This window comes from Neomonachus schauinslandi, chromosome 10 (genome assembly GCF_002201575.2).
Source record: "Neomonachus schauinslandi chromosome 10, ASM220157v2, whole genome shotgun sequence".
Classification (NCBI taxonomy): Eukaryota; Metazoa; Chordata; class Mammalia; order Carnivora; family Phocidae; genus Neomonachus; species Neomonachus schauinslandi.
Genome location: NC_058412.1, coordinates 56,223,791 through 56,241,480, shown reverse-complemented (window position 1 = coordinate 56,241,480; position 17,690 = coordinate 56,223,791). Strand labels below are relative to the sequence as shown.

At 36.6% G+C, this 17,690-nt stretch overlaps 1 protein-coding gene across 1 annotated transcript in view; it reads right to left on the bottom strand.

Moving 5' to 3' along the window:
- Positions 1–930: 930 nt before the first annotated feature.
- Positions 931–17,690, bottom strand: part of RAB1A (RAB1A, member RAS oncogene family) — a 28,419-nt gene continuing 11,659 nt past the window's right edge. Inside the window, exons 2-6 of the mRNA XM_021699044.1 lie at positions 13,467–13,539; positions 8,490–8,585; positions 3,753–3,848; positions 1,960–2,091; positions 931–1,751 (exon numbers count right to left, since the gene is read on the bottom strand). Of these exons, the coding sequence (XP_021554719.1) occupies positions 1,554–1,751; positions 1,960–2,091; positions 3,753–3,848; positions 8,490–8,585; positions 13,467–13,539 (595 nt within the window). The 3' untranslated portion in view covers positions 931–1,553. The remainder of the gene's footprint in view (positions 1,752–1,959; positions 2,092–3,752; positions 3,849–8,489; positions 8,586–13,466; positions 13,540–17,690) is intronic.

Below are 17,690 nucleotides of genomic sequence, written 5' to 3'. Positions count from 1 at the left end.
CATTTCATTTTACAATAATCTTACCACTTATTTTTGTACCATGTATTTCAATTGCCTGTTTAGTGAAAATAAAGAAACCTATCATTTTTGGCTTGTTTTTAAATTTTATCACTGGATTAAAGATCCCACCATAAAACGTGCTGCCAACAGCCACATCCCAAGCGCCTAAGTAGAGAATGTTTTGGTTGCTATTTCAACCCCAAGGAAACAATCTCTGACTTCTGTCACCTCAAAATGTCATCGTTAGCAGAAGATTTTTTGTTTCCCACAATAAAAACAAACCTTAGGATCTTTAAGGTCCTTTTAACAAAATTTTCACATGTGCAAAATTCCACTGAAATACATTTTTCTCATTTATCATTCCCACCTAGCATTTGTGTTTTCAGTTAATTTTTAGGGATATAATTCCTAAAATTAGGGCAATCAATAGTGAATTTCCTGCCTTCTACTTTAATGCTTTAATTCTCCTCCAACCTAAATTATACAATTGTGGAGGATAAAATAGTTGACATGTGACTCAGAGCATGGAAAAAACAGTATCAGCACACACATTAGCCTGATCACTTGCCAATTAGGAAAGGTGTGCTGCTTTCCACCTCTACCACAGAAGAATTAAAGTGTTGATCGATGAAGCCATTTCAAATGGTTTTAGAGAAGGAGCAGAGATAATAGACTAGATAGCATACATTCTAGACTTGTTTTCCATAAAACTTAAGTCTCCCTGAACCACTAAGCTTGGTTAAGTCCCAACACAGCACAGAAGCCTCCCTAGGTCATTTACCGGGTATATTATCGGAAAGCATATTGGATGCTGCTCTAAGATAGGTCTACAGTGCCCTGGTTGCACACACACATGGCTGTTTGGAGTATAATGCAAGGCTCTATTTCCCTTTAACCATAAGAATTAAAACAATACTTATCACCATACAGTTTGATATTACTTCCAATAAGTACAATATTTATTAAACATATCTTCAGTTGTTTTGTTACATAGTGTGCAACAAATTACAATATTCTGCAGCCACAAATTATATGCAGAGTATGAAGAAACTATTAATCAGATAGTGTAATCTTTCCATTTATAACTCTACAAGGAAGAACTAGCAAATCAGATCTTACATATAACATCTCACTAAACTTTATGCATGGAAAGTGACAGACACTGGTTGTGCTGTTTGATACAAAATGGCTGAACTTCATCTTCAGAAGACTAAACCTGACATCTAAACATGCCAATATAAACATCAGAACAAAATATATTCTAACCAACCACGGGAAACAGTCTGGTATCAGGAAAAGCAACAAGGATTACACACATTATTTTATAAACCAGCACACAAAGGTTTAAAACAGTTCTGAAAATGAAGTTAGCTGTCTTGAGTCAAGGGAATAAAAAAAAAGTCAGTATTGACCATTTACAATCTCTGACCTTTGTGGAGACGGTAAGAATCTGTTGTAGTGCAGCTACATACAGTACAATTCAGGCAATTTTGTTTTTTCACTTGGGTTCAGATTGCAAATTCATTGCTGTGAGAGAAGGACGGAGGCAAATTTTAGCAGCAACCTCCACCTGACTGCTTGACCGGAGTGCTCTGAATTTTCACATTGGACTTCTCTGCACCACCAGCTGTTGCTCCAGGACCCATTCGCTTTTTAATCTCAGCTGCCATCGTCATGAAAGACTGTTCTACATTCGTTGCGTTCTTAGCACTGGTTTCCAAAAATGGAATTCCAAGGGAATCAGCAAATTCCTAAGAAAACAATAAGGATTAATTAACACTGAGCATGTTTTCCCACTTAGTGCATTTCCATCATCTGAAATGGGGAGGGAGGACGGCCTGAGTTTACTGAATCCAAACAGACACTGCCCGGGCTGTAAAGGCTGTACGCTGACCGTACCCAACTTCATCCAAACCGAACACCTTCACATTCAGTTTGGAAATCAAACTTGAGACGTACCTTTGCTGTTGTGTAGTCTACTACTTTCTTTGTGGTCAGATCGCATTTGTTCCCTACCAACAACTTGTTGACGTTTTCACTGGCGTAACGGTCTATTTCCTGCAGCCACTGCTTAACATTATTGAAGGACTCCTAAGCAGACAGACATTTTTAAGAATGATCATACAGTTCTGGACACAACTGCTCTAAATAAGCAAGTAAAAACCAAAGGTCTTTCCTGGCCTAAGAAGAACCAGTGAGGCAACTCTAGCTACAAAATAACTACAGTGCTGGGAAGGAAGTGAAGTGACATAAGACTATCGGTACCTATATGAAAAGAGATTAGAATCTGAAGGCTTAAGGGAGGGAAATACAGTTCATCTTTAAACTACAGCTCAAATTAAAGATTTTATTTAAAAGAGCAAGCACGAGAAAGCACAAGCAGGGGGAGCGGCAGGGAGAGGGAGCAGCAGACTCCCCGCTGAGCAGGGAGCCCGACTCGGGGCTCGATCCCAGGACCCTGGGACCGTGACCTGAGCTGATGGCAGATGCTTAACTGACTGAGCCACCCAGGCACCCCTGGAATATGCAATTTAAACACACCTATATAAAAACCTGGTTTTTGAAATCTGATAGAATGTTGGTTCATGAACAAGAGCGCCTAAGTGTTCTAATACTAGAGATATCAAAAGATATTAAATTACTAAATTAAAGATGCTTGTTTTCTTTTCCACAGACATATTTAGGGAAGGAAAATTTTCATACTTCAGTATCCCATGGTAATGACCTGAGATTTTTAAAACTAGCATTTTTTTTTCTCCTGTTGACATAACTCACCCAATACTTCTAATGGCACGGACTGAAGTCTATGATTCTAATTATCTCCTAATTAGCTATGATTTCCTAGGTGAGGTGAGATTTAACATTTGCCACAGAAAAATAAATTTTAATATTCAAAGTTTATCTTTCATTCTTTGATAGAAAAAAAGGATCCTGAAATTTTCTTTCTAATCAAAAGAACATTCATGGCCCCTGGACCACCATCTTCACACTATCTCTATACCCCCTACATTCTTTCAACATGAGCTAATCTTTAGATACTCATTGTCCTTTTTTTTTTTTTTTAAAGATTATTTATTTTAGAGAGAAAGAGCACGCTCAAGCGGGAGGAGGGAGAGAGGAAACAGACTCCGTGCTGAGCAGGGAGCCCCATTTAGGGCTTGATCCTAGGACCCCAAGATCACGACCTGAGCCTGAAGCCGAAACCAAGAGTCGGCAGCTCAACAGACTGAGCCACCCAGGTGCCCCCTCACTGTCCTCTTAAAAATCTTCCTCCAGCTCATCCTATTTCTGAACCATATCCTCCATAGGCAGAGACTTCTAATCTAAGAGGTCTAATTAACAAATTCCTGCTAATACTTCACACCAAGAGCACAGTATACACTAAACAAATCCACAGCTCCCTACGAACTCTTGCCAAAATGAACAAAAAGTTACTTTAATGATAAATACAAGCAGTCCCTTGAAAGCATATGTAAAAACTAAATTTCCTATTTACTAAAGGAAAATAATATAAAATTTTGGTTGGCCAATTTATTTGATATTCAAATAATGGAGGGAAGAAAAATATCAATGTCCCTTAAAAAGAGTACTGCTTTAAATGTTTTTTAATGTGACATTTACATTTGGGAGTGGACAAAGTATTCTGCCATGTATAATACTGATGCCATATAAGCAAAGTCAAAGAATCTGATATTTATCAAACAGTAACTTCCTACTTTGCCACAGTAGCACAATTCCCTCCTGGAACTTACCTGATCTGTCACATCATACACAACTATGATGCCGTGGGCTCCTCTGTAATAACTGGAGGTGATTGTCCGGAATCTTTCTTGGCCTGCTGTGTCCCACTGTTATAAAACAATCAAGAAATCCAAACAATTCCGTTAAATAAGAGTTGGGGGAAAGAGCAGGAAGAGGGAGAACAGTTTAAAATTTACATAGTTTTGGAAATTATCACGATTTGACATGGAAACATTAACCCTCAATGCTCACACTCCTAAATTGCATGGTAATTGCCAAATACCTGAAGATTCAGAAAAGAAGGTAGTGCCTATAATTTAGCTTGCTGTAATGCTCCCAATAAGCTCTTTGAGTCAGAAACTTTATTTTACTTTTCTTTTTTTTTTTTAAAGATTTTATTTATTTATTCATGAGAGAGAGAGAGAGAGGCAGAGGCAGAGGGAGAAGCAAGCAGGCTCCCCGCGGAGCAGGGAGCCCGATGCGGAACTCGATCCCAGGACCCTGGGATCATGACCTGAGCCGAAGGCAGACGCTTAACCGACTGAGCCACCCACCCAGGCGTCCCTATTTTACTTTTCATATTCCCTACAGCCCTTAGCACGGTGCAAGGCATTCAGGATGAATGCAGAGACAGGTTGACTTGATTAGGAAAGCTGCTGGCCTAATGCCTCATTAACACTGTGTACTTTCACAAATAAGACAGAATCACTTGCTAGCACATGCACTGAAAGGACCTAATTCACATAACTACTAGTCAAGACAGTACTTTAACCATCTCAGTAAGATACTATCTCAATCCTAGGAAAAACAATGTAAAGATGATTCCATATACTTTCATAAAATCATTTTAAGATCCATTTACCACACTTTAACCATATAGGCTCAAGCAATGAAAACAAATGCTTATGTTGTTACATTAAAATTCTGGGTTTAAAAAATTGTTAAAAACATCAAGAGGCAAACTCAACTGTTAGATTTAAAAAGAAGCAATGAGAATTTTGTTTAAATTACTCCTACTGAATGACTTTTTTTTTTTTAAAGATTTTATTTATTTGACAGAGAGATAGCAAGAGCAGGAACACAAGCAGGGGGAGTGGGAGAGGGAGAAGCAGGCTACCCGCCAAGCCGGGAGCCCAACGTGGGACTCGACCCCAGGACCCTGGGATCATGACCTGAGCCACAGGCAGACACTTAACGACTAAGCCACCCAGGCGCCCATCCTACTGAATGACTTCTTAAAATATTTGTGTAATTAGAATAGCTACCCACCCCACTAAAAGAGATTGGTAAAAGATAAGACTGATGGGGAAATAGCACAATGGTTACCATTAAAAACAAAAAAATGGACTCGATGCATAAGACAAATAGAGATTAAAAAGCAACAGCCTTTTTTTTTTTAATTAAATATTTTATTTTTAACTGATCTCCACACCCAATGTGAGGCTCCAACTCATAACCATGAGATCAAGAGTCCACTGAACCAGGGCGCCTGGGTGGCTCAGTCGTTGAGCGTCTGCCTTTGGCTCGGGTCATGGTCCTGGGGCCCTGGGATCGGCCCTGCATCAGGCTCCCTGCTCTGCGGGAGGCCTGCTTCTCCCTCTCCCACTCCCCCTGCTTGTGTTCCCTCTCTCGCTGTGTCTCTGTCAAATGAAAAAAAAAAAAAAAAGAGTCCACTGACCAGCCAGGGACCCCAACAGCCTCTAAAGGGAGGAACTGTAAAGTTTTGGAATATATTGATCCCCACTAACGTCTTAAATGGCAAAACTAAAGGTTCAGGAACACTCAGTGAAACCACATCCTTTTTTTTTTTTAAAGACCCAGCCCTATTGCAATTGGGGGGAAATCTGAATACAGACTGGATATTAAGAGAATATTATGGCATTAGTGTCAACTTTGTTAGATGTGAAATGGTGGTTACACAGTAAAATAGAGATGCACACTAAAGTATTTTTGGAGTAAAATATAGTGTCTAATTTAGCATTCTCCAGGGAAAAAAAGAATGAAGCAAATAAGGTAAAATGTTAACAACTGTTAATCTAAAAGCAAACAAGTCACCACAGCTTCATTACCTTTTCTGTCCAAAGTACTAAGCTTGAGAGCGCAGAAGACTATTTAGATCTACTGTGTAAGTGAGGAGCCTCAAAGTCTTTCAGGATATCCGTGGAGAAGCATGAGCTTTGGAGTCAAAGCAACCTGACTTCAAAACATCAAACCTACGTTCCTGGTTATTGAACACTAGGGAGAGTCACCTAACAGTTTTCTCAACTACAGAGCCTAGGTATCACTCACCTTATAGAATTGCTAAAGGGGTTTAAATGAACTAATGTTTGTAAAATGTCTAGCCTGATTACAGAAGCTGCTCCGTAAAATATTAGTTCCCTTCTCCACCCACCAACCCCTTTCACAAAGATAGCAAAATTAGACAAGAAAAGGAAGAAACTGTTTCTGAACAAACGCTAACATAAATAATTGTAGCTGACTAAGCAAAGGCATCCGAAGAGTAAAATCTCTGATGTTCTCCTTGCCGCTCTGAAAACTCCTGTGACTTTTCATCCTAACAGTACTTTCCTAACTGATCACCCTTTATATCTAATTCTCACTACCCCTCATAATCACAGGGTAACTGATTTTTCCATGTTTGTCTCTCCCACTGAAATGGAATCTCTTCCTAGGTGGCTCTGTTTCCTTCATCTCTATAACCTTGCATCTATCTTTGAATGGATTAATTATGAGAAAAGGGCATGAATCCTGAAGTGCAGGGGAGAAAAAAAATTCAAAGTCCAAATCAAGAGAAAATTTACCCCATGTAGTTCACACTGGCTGGACTCTATCTCATATTTGATTACATATACATACATATACAGTATATCACATACATATACATACTGTATATGTATCCCATTTTAATAAAAGGCACTCCTACAATGTGCAAGAGTGACCAAAATTGTAAAAGGTTCTGGAAACATGCTTCCAGAAAGGAATGACTGACTTCAGAGGTAGAAGGTTGTGATAAGATCAATCTAAAGGGCAAGCTGCCAATAGAAAATGAATTAATTGCGTTTAGGCGGCTCCGAAAGGCAGAGGAATAAGAGAAATTAAAGGAAACTGGCTTCAGCTCAATATAAAGAATTAACAATCAGAAGTTATTTATAAATGGAACTAGCTGCTTTGAAAAATGGTGAACTTCCCAGAAGTGTTCAAAAAAAGGGCACCAGATAGCAAAAGGAAATTCCCACTGAAGATGAAAGGAAGACCGAGTGACTGACCTGTTAGATGCCTTCCAGCCACAGGAAAGTAACAATAAATGGATGTTTCACAAATATACACTAAAATCTCATGAGCTCAATGATGACACACAATCATTTCACATTACTAATTAGGTTAGACAGTTGGGTACATCTTTTTTTTGCAATATTTTTTGTGGTACCAAGTATAAAGTTGGCACTCTACATACAATGGGAAAAATCAATATGAAAGGTAATCTGTTCACGGGTTGAAAGAAGTAAGCTATCTCTGATAACTATATCCTTGCAAGTCCTAATTTGTAGTATCAAGTATGGTCACTTGTATGGATCCACAGTTCTTTTGTAATGTACCTTCTTTTTTCTTATCAAAGGCAGATGAGAAAACGGGGCAACTAAAAATACAAAAAACTGTCAAACATCCATTTATTTGGGTATGTCACATCCCCAGTAACATTTATATAATGTCCAAAAGTTTACAACAGGCTTTCACATACATTATCGTATCCACACACACAGAGCTACTGGATTTGGTTCTCACAACTACCTTGTAAGTTAGTAAATCAAGTACCATCATGCTCATTTTAGAGATAAGAAATGGAGTCCCAGGAAAAAGGCTCAAGTAAGTTAAACACATGACTCTTTGACTCGTAAATACCAGAGTGAAGATAACATATCCAAGTTTCCTAACTTCAAATCCAGAACTCCTTCTAGCAGTCACTGGTTTTCTGTTACCTTGTACGAAGAGTCAATACCGAAAGATACCCAGAAATTAATGTTTTTAAAGACCAGTGATCTGTCCACACTCGTAGTGCCCAAACCCATATAAAGGTGATACAACTGAACTACTACAATTGCCTGTTTTTAATTCAGGGCTGGGGATGGAAGGAATGGATAAGGGGGCTAGGATGGCACAGGGACACAAAATACTGAAGCAAACTGTGAGTCACCTGGTTCTGCCAGTAACTGTGGGCAAGTCATTAAATCTCTTGGCATTAGTTTTCTGAGCTGTAAAACATGTTAAAAAAGCTAAGTTCCTTTCCAATAAAATTCTGTTTCTACAGAGTTGGTACATACAATCTAATAAATACAAAAGAACTAAACAAAACTTTTCAACTAACCACATACATGAAAACCCTCTCCCCTAAGGTTTCTTTTAATGTGCCACGGTATTCAGCACAGTAAAAGACATCAGGAAATGCTCAATCTACTTTCACTATTAAGGTAAACTTCAGCTGAGGACCCCCCCCCCCAACTGATAAAAGCACAAGAGAAAGAACTAGGACCAAGTACGACTTACAACACATATTTCTTTATGAACAGAAAATTCAACGAGGAAGGTAATCTTAGAGTAGTCATTTTTCATCTAAATTCTTATTCTACCATTCTATCACAAGTACATGATTCCTAAGATCCTTTCACTTTTAGCATGTTAAAAAGTAAATAATACATTTTAACTTTACCAAAATGATTTCCAAAACACATTCTAGTCTAAAAATGACTTACTATTTGAAGCTTGATTGTTTTCCCATCTAACTCTATAGTTCTTATTTTGAAATCCACACCAATTGTGCTGATGTAGCTTTCTGTATATGTATCATCCTGAAGGGAAAAAAAAGTCAACATATAAAATTAATGTTCAGTAGAGGAAATATGAAAATATAATGTCAACTTTTATCTACAAAGTTGATAAACTTTATAAGCCATAACATGTTGAGAACAGCTACTTCATCCCACTCCAGTACTCCGTTCATGTTCTGATTACAATACACCTTTTAATAGCAGTTTCTTCTTAGGATTTTCTCAATAGCTGTTCTTTAATTTTACCAAACATCTCTAGGCAAATTCTTTACATACATCATATCAAAAAAGGTTTCATATTTTCAATGATTACAAATGATTTTTCTAATTGCTAATCAGCAAAACTCTTGCTCCCCTGACCCTCCATCCCATGTATTCACCACAAAGGAATGCTCCTGTCATTCTCTTCCAGTTTTTTTTTAGGAGTCACTTTTACTTCCTAGCTATGACTTTTAAAAATTTAGATATAACACACATACCATAAAATTTACTTTTTTGAAGTGCACAACTCAGTAGTTTTTAGTATATTCCTAAGGTTGTACAACTGTCACCAATATTTATTGCAGAACATTGTTATCACCCGAAAGGAAACCCAGTAGCAGTCACTCTTCATTTCATCTCCCCTTCGACCCCAGAAACCACTACTAATGCAATTTCTGTCCCTATGGCTTTGCAAATTCTGGACATTTCATGTGAATGGATGTGGCCTTTTGCGTCTGGCTTCCTTCACTCAGCACAGTTTTCAAGGCTCATTCATGTTACAGCATGTGCCAGTACTTCATTCCTTTTTATGGCCGAATAATAGTTCATTGTGTGGACAGACCACATTTTGTTATCCATCAGCTGACAGACATTTGGGTTGTTTCCACTTTTTGGCTACTATGAATAATGCTGCTATGAACATCTGTGCACAGGTTTTGTGTGAACAATGTTTAACCCAATGATAACCTTTTAAAATTACACCTGTTTTCTTCAAGTATCTGTTATGATATTCAGAATGGAAACAAAACTTTTTCTTCAAGTGAAAATGTTTGTGAAAAGATATATGAATGGAGAGATCAGCTATCACCACCTAAACCACTGAATAATCTTAGCCAGCACAAAGCAACACCTAGCAAGTACTCTGCCAACAAAGATGGGCCTAAATCTATTAAGAGCAGCCCTATCAAAGAGAACTTTCTTTGATGATGGAAAGGTTCTATAAACTGTGCTAGTCAAAATAATAACCACTAGCTAGTGAGAATAAGGAACTGAATTTTAAATTTTATTCAAATTTAATTAATTTAAATTTAAATAGCCACATGGGGCTAGTAGCTACCATAAGAACAGCAGAGTTCTGGGCTTCCAATTACAGTAACAGGAGGGATAAAGGAAAAGTTTAAAGTCACCACAAAGAAGCAAAGTGACAAATCTAAAATGTTGGATAATCTGTATGACAATTGCCCAAGTTCTGCAAAAAGTAAAAGACATGAAAAATACATAAATAAAAAAGGAGGTTGGAAAAACTCTGGATTAAGAAATTAAGCAGCAAACAACCAAATGGAATGTATAGACCATGTCTGAATCCTGATTCAAAACAACTGTGATACCACACTTCTGAGACAATCAGCAAAATTTATTTTCTAAGCTGACAATGGCATTGTTATTTTATAAGAAAATGTCCAGTTTTTATTTATTTACTTTTTAAAGATTTTAAGTAATCACACACAGCGTGGGGCTCGAACTCACAACCCCGAAATCAAAAGTCACATGCTCCACCAACTGAGCCAGCCAGGCGCCCCCAAAATGTCCAGTTTTTAGAAATGCATATTAAAGTATATAGGAGTGAAGTGACACATTTGGGATTCGCATGACAACACTCCAAAAAAGAGAACGGGAAGAAATGAAATCAGTGTGGGCAAGTCTCCATAATGTTGAATGTAATGTGTACATGGAATTAAAACAAAAAAGATCGAAGAAAATTGTCAAATGTGTGTCAGAGAGTTCCAAGTGTCTAGAGGTAGCCATGTTGACTTCCTCATATAGTCACATTTATGCACATGCAGAGTAACTGAGTAAAAGGATTATTTTTAAAGCACTGAATGCAATTTGACAAAATGCTGGTCACCATTACTAGGCATTCATTTCTTAAAAATCTTATTTACTTCTTTCTAAACTTATTAGTGCCTAATAAGTATCAGGTACGACAGAAAGAGGACGGAGAACAAAATGAGTGCAATAAACATTCACTTAGCACTCCCACATGACAGGTACTTTGTTAGAAATACTTACTATAAATGCTTTCTTAGAATTTTTATAAGTTCCTAAATGTGCCTTACTTGCATACCTCTGAGCCAATACACATTCTCTTCCTTCTGTCCAAATTTTCAGTATTTCTTTCTGCATACCTCCTAATCTCTAGCCCCTGGGTCACAATTTTTATTCATTCTTGGATTTTGAGCTCAGGCAATACTGACTGTCCAAACGTTCTTTAACTCTTGGCCAATAATTAGAGATTCTTCCTTCTGTGCTCCCATAGCTTATACATTTCATTATTATACCTTGTGCAGCTCATCTCTATTCTAGAGGCCCGGGAATCAGTATTTTTTAAATGCTTCCCAGGCAATTCTACTGTGTGGGAAGGCAGTACTGAAAACCTGTGACTTAGGGGCGCCTGGGTGATCAGTCGTTGAGCATCTGCCTTCAGCCTGGGTCATGATCCCAGGGTCCTGGGATCGAACCCTGCATCAGGCTCCCTGCTCAGCAGGAAGCCTGCTTCTCCCTCTCCCACTCCCCCTACTTGTATTCCTGCTCTTGCTGTCTGTCAAATAAATAAATAAAAAATCTTGAAAACCTATGACTTAGATCAACAAGCATCGCAGAGAAGATTTTCTTTGAAACACAGACACCTCAGGCTGTACTACTCATTTTCATCAAGAGATGCCAGATTCTTCCCACATACCTAGCACTGCTGATTTAATACAGGGATGATTCCTGATTTTAAAATTTGCCAATTTAATAAAAATTAAGTATTACCTAGTTTTAAAGTCCTTTAATTACAAATAAAATTGAACTTTTCATATTTACTGTCAATTTGTGTTTCTTCTTTTGTGAACTGCCCATTCGGTTATTCGCCCGTATTTCCATTAGGACAAACATCCTTTTCTTATTTAGTATGTAAGTGTGCTTTATATATTGAGAAGATCATCCCTTCATATTTTTTTTGCTATTATCATGTTTTCTAACATTTTCATGCGCTTGACATTAATTTTAATGCAATCAAATTTAACAATCCTTTTTTTCCTGATGTTTCCATGTTAGAAAGTATTTTCACACAAGATTAAAGAGCCACCTATGTTTTATTCTAGTAGTTCCTTGGTTTCACTAGCTGTTACATATAATAAAATTATATTAGGGGGTGCCTGGGTGGCTCAGCCAGTTAAGTGTCTGCATTTGGCTCAGGTCATGATCCCAGGGTCCTGGGATTAAAGCTGCATCAGGCCCCCTGCTCAGCGGAGAGCCTGCTTCTCCCTCTCCCTCTGCTGCTCTCCCTGCTTGTGCTCTCTTGCGCTGTCAAATAAATAAATAAAATCTTAAAAAAAAAAATTATACATTTTTTAAATGATATTCATTAATACGGTCACTCATCAGAAAAGTCACAGTAAGTATCTGACATGCTATCAAGCTCACAGTGGCGAATTTTAAGTTTTCTAAACTTCTAATCTTCCCTTGAAGACTAGAAAGCTTGAATTTTATTACAGACAGCAAATGCCATCAGATATTTTCCTTGAAATGACAGTCTCAGTTCATTTGAGAAAATGTCTGCCCAATAATACCATCAAATTATACATAACCAGTTTGTCAGTTGTTCTTTCAAGTAAAACAAAAAGAAACAAATTTAAAAAATGAAAAAAGCTGCTAGTTCAGCTCACAACTCAACTATGCAAGTGCTTTTATTTTCCTCAAGACAACCAACATAATTCAGTCTGCAGTACACGTGCTTTATATGTACTCCTCATTTTTCTCACACAGAACATTTAAAAAAGAATACTCAAGGATCACGATTTTTAGAAATTATTCATTTTTACTGTTCTCAGACACTCTTAAGTGAAAACTCCCCCCCCGCCCTGTGAATAAATACAGGTAAATACCATGACTATTAGTACAGTTCAGCACTTAGCACTGCCTTAATGTGGTGCTGAGGCACCAGCAGTTTTGTCCACCACTGCATCTGCATCATGAGAGCAGATGTCAACACAGTGAAAAAGGCAAATGTCTTTTGTCTTAGTACTAAGTAAGTACTTACTTAGTAAATACTAATGGCTTAGTATTATTAGGATAAAAGTTTTAATCTCATGGACCCTCTGAGAAAGTCTTGATGATCCCCAAGGGTCTTTGGTCCATACTCTGAGAACCAATGACCTAGACAGCAAGAAGGAAAACATGCTAAATTTGAAGGCAGTTGAGAAAGACTATGAAGGAGACTGTGGGTTCTATTCAGTAGGTTTAAAGTTATATACCTCTTCATAAAGTGCAGCATATAAAACACTACGTATGCCATTGTCAAAAAAAAAAAAAAAAAAGTTTGTACCAGGCCCGGCTTTTTCCTTTATTCCACCAAAATTTTCCTTGAAGATTCATTTTTTCATCAAGTCACTTAAACACAGGCCAACTATTTGAACTCTACCAAGAATATTAGACATTCTAACTTTATAATCATGCTTAGCTGAATTTCTTTTAAAAGCAACAGCATTTCCTCTACTTAAGAGTCCAAGATATCACTGGGAATATACAGTTGGGGGCTTTTAAATATATAAATTCTAGAAGAACTACTTTATTCTGAATAAAATTGTTTAATCCTTTGTCTACCTAGAAAACACACACAGCATTAATTTCTTTAAAGGCATTTCAATTTCAACTTACTGCAAACCTAAGAAGGAGGCAAGACTTTCCAACCCCAGAGTCGCCAATCAGAAGTAACTTGAATAAATAATCACTGCAAAAAGAAAAAGAGGATCACATTAATAACAAGCATACTGCATTCTAAGTTCTACAACAAAAATATAGCCAACAATAGCTCACTCGAGGACTTCTAAAAGGCCCATGAATGGCTTCAGAAGCCCAAACTGCAACCAACAGCAGAAGCCCTTTTCATGAATCACTAAACATGACAGAATTATGTAAAAGGTAAGCAATGCCACCCATGATCTCTTGAGATCAATGAACTTCTACTTCCAAGGAAAGAATGAAAGAAAATATAAGTAATGTGTACTCTTGGAGAGCCCAAGAGACTTATGCTAGATAAATTCCACTCCTCTGCAGTATTAGAATACAGGGAGTTAACTTTCCATTGTTCTTGCCAATGAAACATAAATCTCTCCTTCAAATTCCAAGACCAGATCATTATTTCATAGCAATCCTCCAAAGAAGGGGCTTTTGCGATCCTTTCCTAGCATCTACCTGGAATTCTCCCCATTTAAAAAAAAAGGGGGGGGGGTATCATTTAAATTCTAAAAACCTATATTAAAAAATATTTTAGACTAGAGATGTGGTAAAATCAAATGCTGTTTACATAAACATACAACTTTACCAACTTTCTAAGTTTGTATTAAAGCTTTCTTCAGAAACTGAAAGCTAGGCTCTATTTACATACATTAACCTCCCAGGCCTAACTCAAAAACCAGCCCCAGGGATTCCTTCCAAGAACAGGATTCCTTCCTGGACCTAAAGACAACATACTGCCCACGGCCTCCCAAGGAGTCCCTCACAGATCCTTTTCAACTTGGACCACTGCTATGTATTCTTTTAAGTAATTTCAAAAGGACCCCAAAACTGAGAATTTACATATTTTTTAAGGAAACCTATTCATGATTTTCAGTTTTGTCCTTTGTGATTTAAAAAAAAATGATACTTGAACTTAAGATGAAACCCAAATATCACTCACAATTTAAATTTAGATGACAGTTATCATTATTTAAATGTAAGCAAGATATAAAACTTTCAGAAGTAATCATCTCTGTGGATATTCATCAACTGCTACCTAGGTTTACATAGTAATACATACTATTTAAAAAATTTTTCTAGGTTTACCAAGTTATCATAATACATTTATTGTTCCTAATTATATCTGGAAAAAAAAAGAATTAAAAAAAAAAAATCCAAAGTGCCCTTGTCAGCAACAAAATAAAAATCACAGAAGGAAATAAGCAGCTTTTAAACAAGTCATTAGGAAGGGGACTGAAGCACAGGATGAACTAAATAACACCCTTTCCAATTTGAGATCCTAAAGAAAAAAAAGGAGGGGGGAAGGGGTAATAATTGTAAAATTTACCCTTAATAAATAATACCTAATACCAAACAACTTTTATTAACCAGTAAAGCTGCTAACTGACTTTAGTACTATTGACACCCTCCTTTGAAAAGCTAAATAAATTCTTAAGAATGATGAACACTGAACATCAGCAATGAGTACATGGTACATGTTAACAATTTACATTTCAGTTAGCAAGAATAATCTCACTGTTAATACTACTTCGCTTTTAACAGAAATGTAGACACAACAAATGCCCTGAATTTACCAATCTCCCAGAGCACCGTGCCAGGCATCCAGTAAACACTCAATAAAACCCCCTGAAATGGCTGTACTGTAACCCATAACAATAAAGGACAGCACTAGGCCACAAATATTCATTACCTTAAAGATCAACTTCTCTATTTCAGAGTAACCATAAGGCTGGAAAAAGAAAAACAGGAATGCCTCCTAATAAGGGTTACAAATTACATTATGTCTAAATGAAATTAATAGTCAATTTTCTAAAAATCAACTTTTTCAATTATCACATTCACTTTAACTTTTAAAAAGTGTTATTTTAAAACATTTATGAGTTTGATAATTTAAGGTTCACAGCTATTATAAATAATATGAACAGTTAGCACTCTTCTCTGCAATGAGATAATTATTGCTAAAGACTACTTTGTTCTCTCCCAAACCATCAGCTTTACTAACATGACAAGAGACATGGAGGAGAATGGCAAACAAAATCAATCTCACAAACTTCTTCCTCTTGTTGAATAAACATACCTGAAGAGTGTGATCAACAGCATGTTACTTGCATTGGGACATTTAAAATTACCTACCACTAAAAAATAAAAAATAAAAAAATAAAATTACCTACTACTGTAGTAGCTTATTTCTAAGTTATTAATATTCCGAATGTTCAAGAGAATTCAGAGATTTGAGACTGCTTAAAGATATTTCTCTAACTATAATTTATAAAACAGAATACAGTAAAAATGTTGACAAAAATATGCAAATCTAAAAATACAGAGCATAAGGTGAGAATTCTGGTATAAAGTCAAGAATAATTTAGCAAATGGTGAGACTTTAAATGTATTTTTCCTCTATTCCCCAAGAACTTGGATCAGTCTACAATACAATTTAAGTGAAAAAACTGTATTATTCTAGTTCGGATATCTATAGTCACAACTGTAATAACCACCACTCTTCTACTTTAGATTTTCTAGTAAATCCTATTCACTGTTCTCAGAACTTCCTCTAGTCTTTTTCATGTCTATGTCTAATTTACTATGACACTGAATATCTTCTCCCCCTCAGTAGCCTGGAATCTATTTTTCCCCACTCTTATGTCTGACATATCTGTGAGTGTGAAGATAAATCAACTCATTCTTCTGTGTATCCAAAATCTAGCATTGTGTCTTTTACAAAGCACATGCTAACAGATCAGAGAACATTTTAATTTTGCATTTTTAATCAGATTCTCTCATTGTGAGATACAGCTAAAGAAAACCTACAGCCATCCTTGATTAACATTTTGGGCAAAAACCAGGGGGAAAAATGGATGGGGAGGTGGCATGTCAAAAGGACACAAGAGCCAACCTGAAAGTTCTGTCACTGGTCAAGGCAGAATAACTCGAGCCACAAAATAAACAACCACGTATTGGGTTATAAGCCAAAGAATAACATAAACATCCATGAGTTCATACTGGTATCAATTATTAAATAAATAAATGGGAGAAGAGACCAATCTTCCTGACAGGAGTCTAAAAATATGTGTAGAAGGAATTAGAGAGGTAGAAATTCATTAATAGATCACCACAGTAAGAACTGCTGCAGGCAAAATCCACCGGTGAATACTAAGATTTGTGAATAAACTTTAAGGAAAAACAGAATATTTACATGGCCTCAAAGTATGTCCCCGCCAAATATTTATTACTGTGGTGGCTTTAGCATGTGTCCACAAATTCTCTGAATACTCCTCCCTCTAGGAAATGGACTTAATTCCGTTTTGTTGCGTGTGGGCTCTTAATGACTGCTTTCTAAGAGTATGGAAAGGGAAATACAGTAACTTTATAATGGAGAAACCTGACAGCCAACACTTCAAGTGATTAAGGTGAATATCACCAGGAATAAGTCATGTTGATATCATGTACCCTCTGATATGATGTGGCGAGTAGAGTGCTTCACCTTTATAGTATCTTCCCCAAAGTCCATAACCCCAGTCCAATTATGAGAAAACGTCACACAAATCCAAATTGAAGGACATTCTACAAAATACCTAATAGTACTCTTCAGAAGTGTCAAGATCATGAAAAAGAGGAGACTGAGAAACTCACAGACTGAAGGAGGCTAACACGTAGAACCAACTAAATACAACGTAGTATCCTGGACTACATTCTGCAAAAGAAGATGGACATTAACAGAAAAACTGAAGAAACTGTAATAAAAGTCTATAGTTTAGTTAATAATGTACCAATATTAATTTCTTAATTTTGATAAACGTACCTTGGTATGAAAGATGTTAATATTAAGAGGAAGCTAGGCGAAGGGTATACAGGAATTCGTGTACTATTTTTACAACTCTTCTATAAATCTAAATTTATTTCAAAATAAAAAGGTTTAAAAAAATAAAGTGTGAGGACATTAGTGAAATGGGTACAAAACAACAATCTCTTTGATAAGCTAGCTCCTGATATTTTTTAAACATAAGAGAGACATTTTGTGTTTTCTCAAGTTAAATCAACAAATCATAAATCATGCTGGAATCTATAAAATAAAAACTTAATAGCTGCTTTTCAGGCACAAGTATTTTTATTATCAGGGAAAACTCTTTTGAACTGCTGAACTTA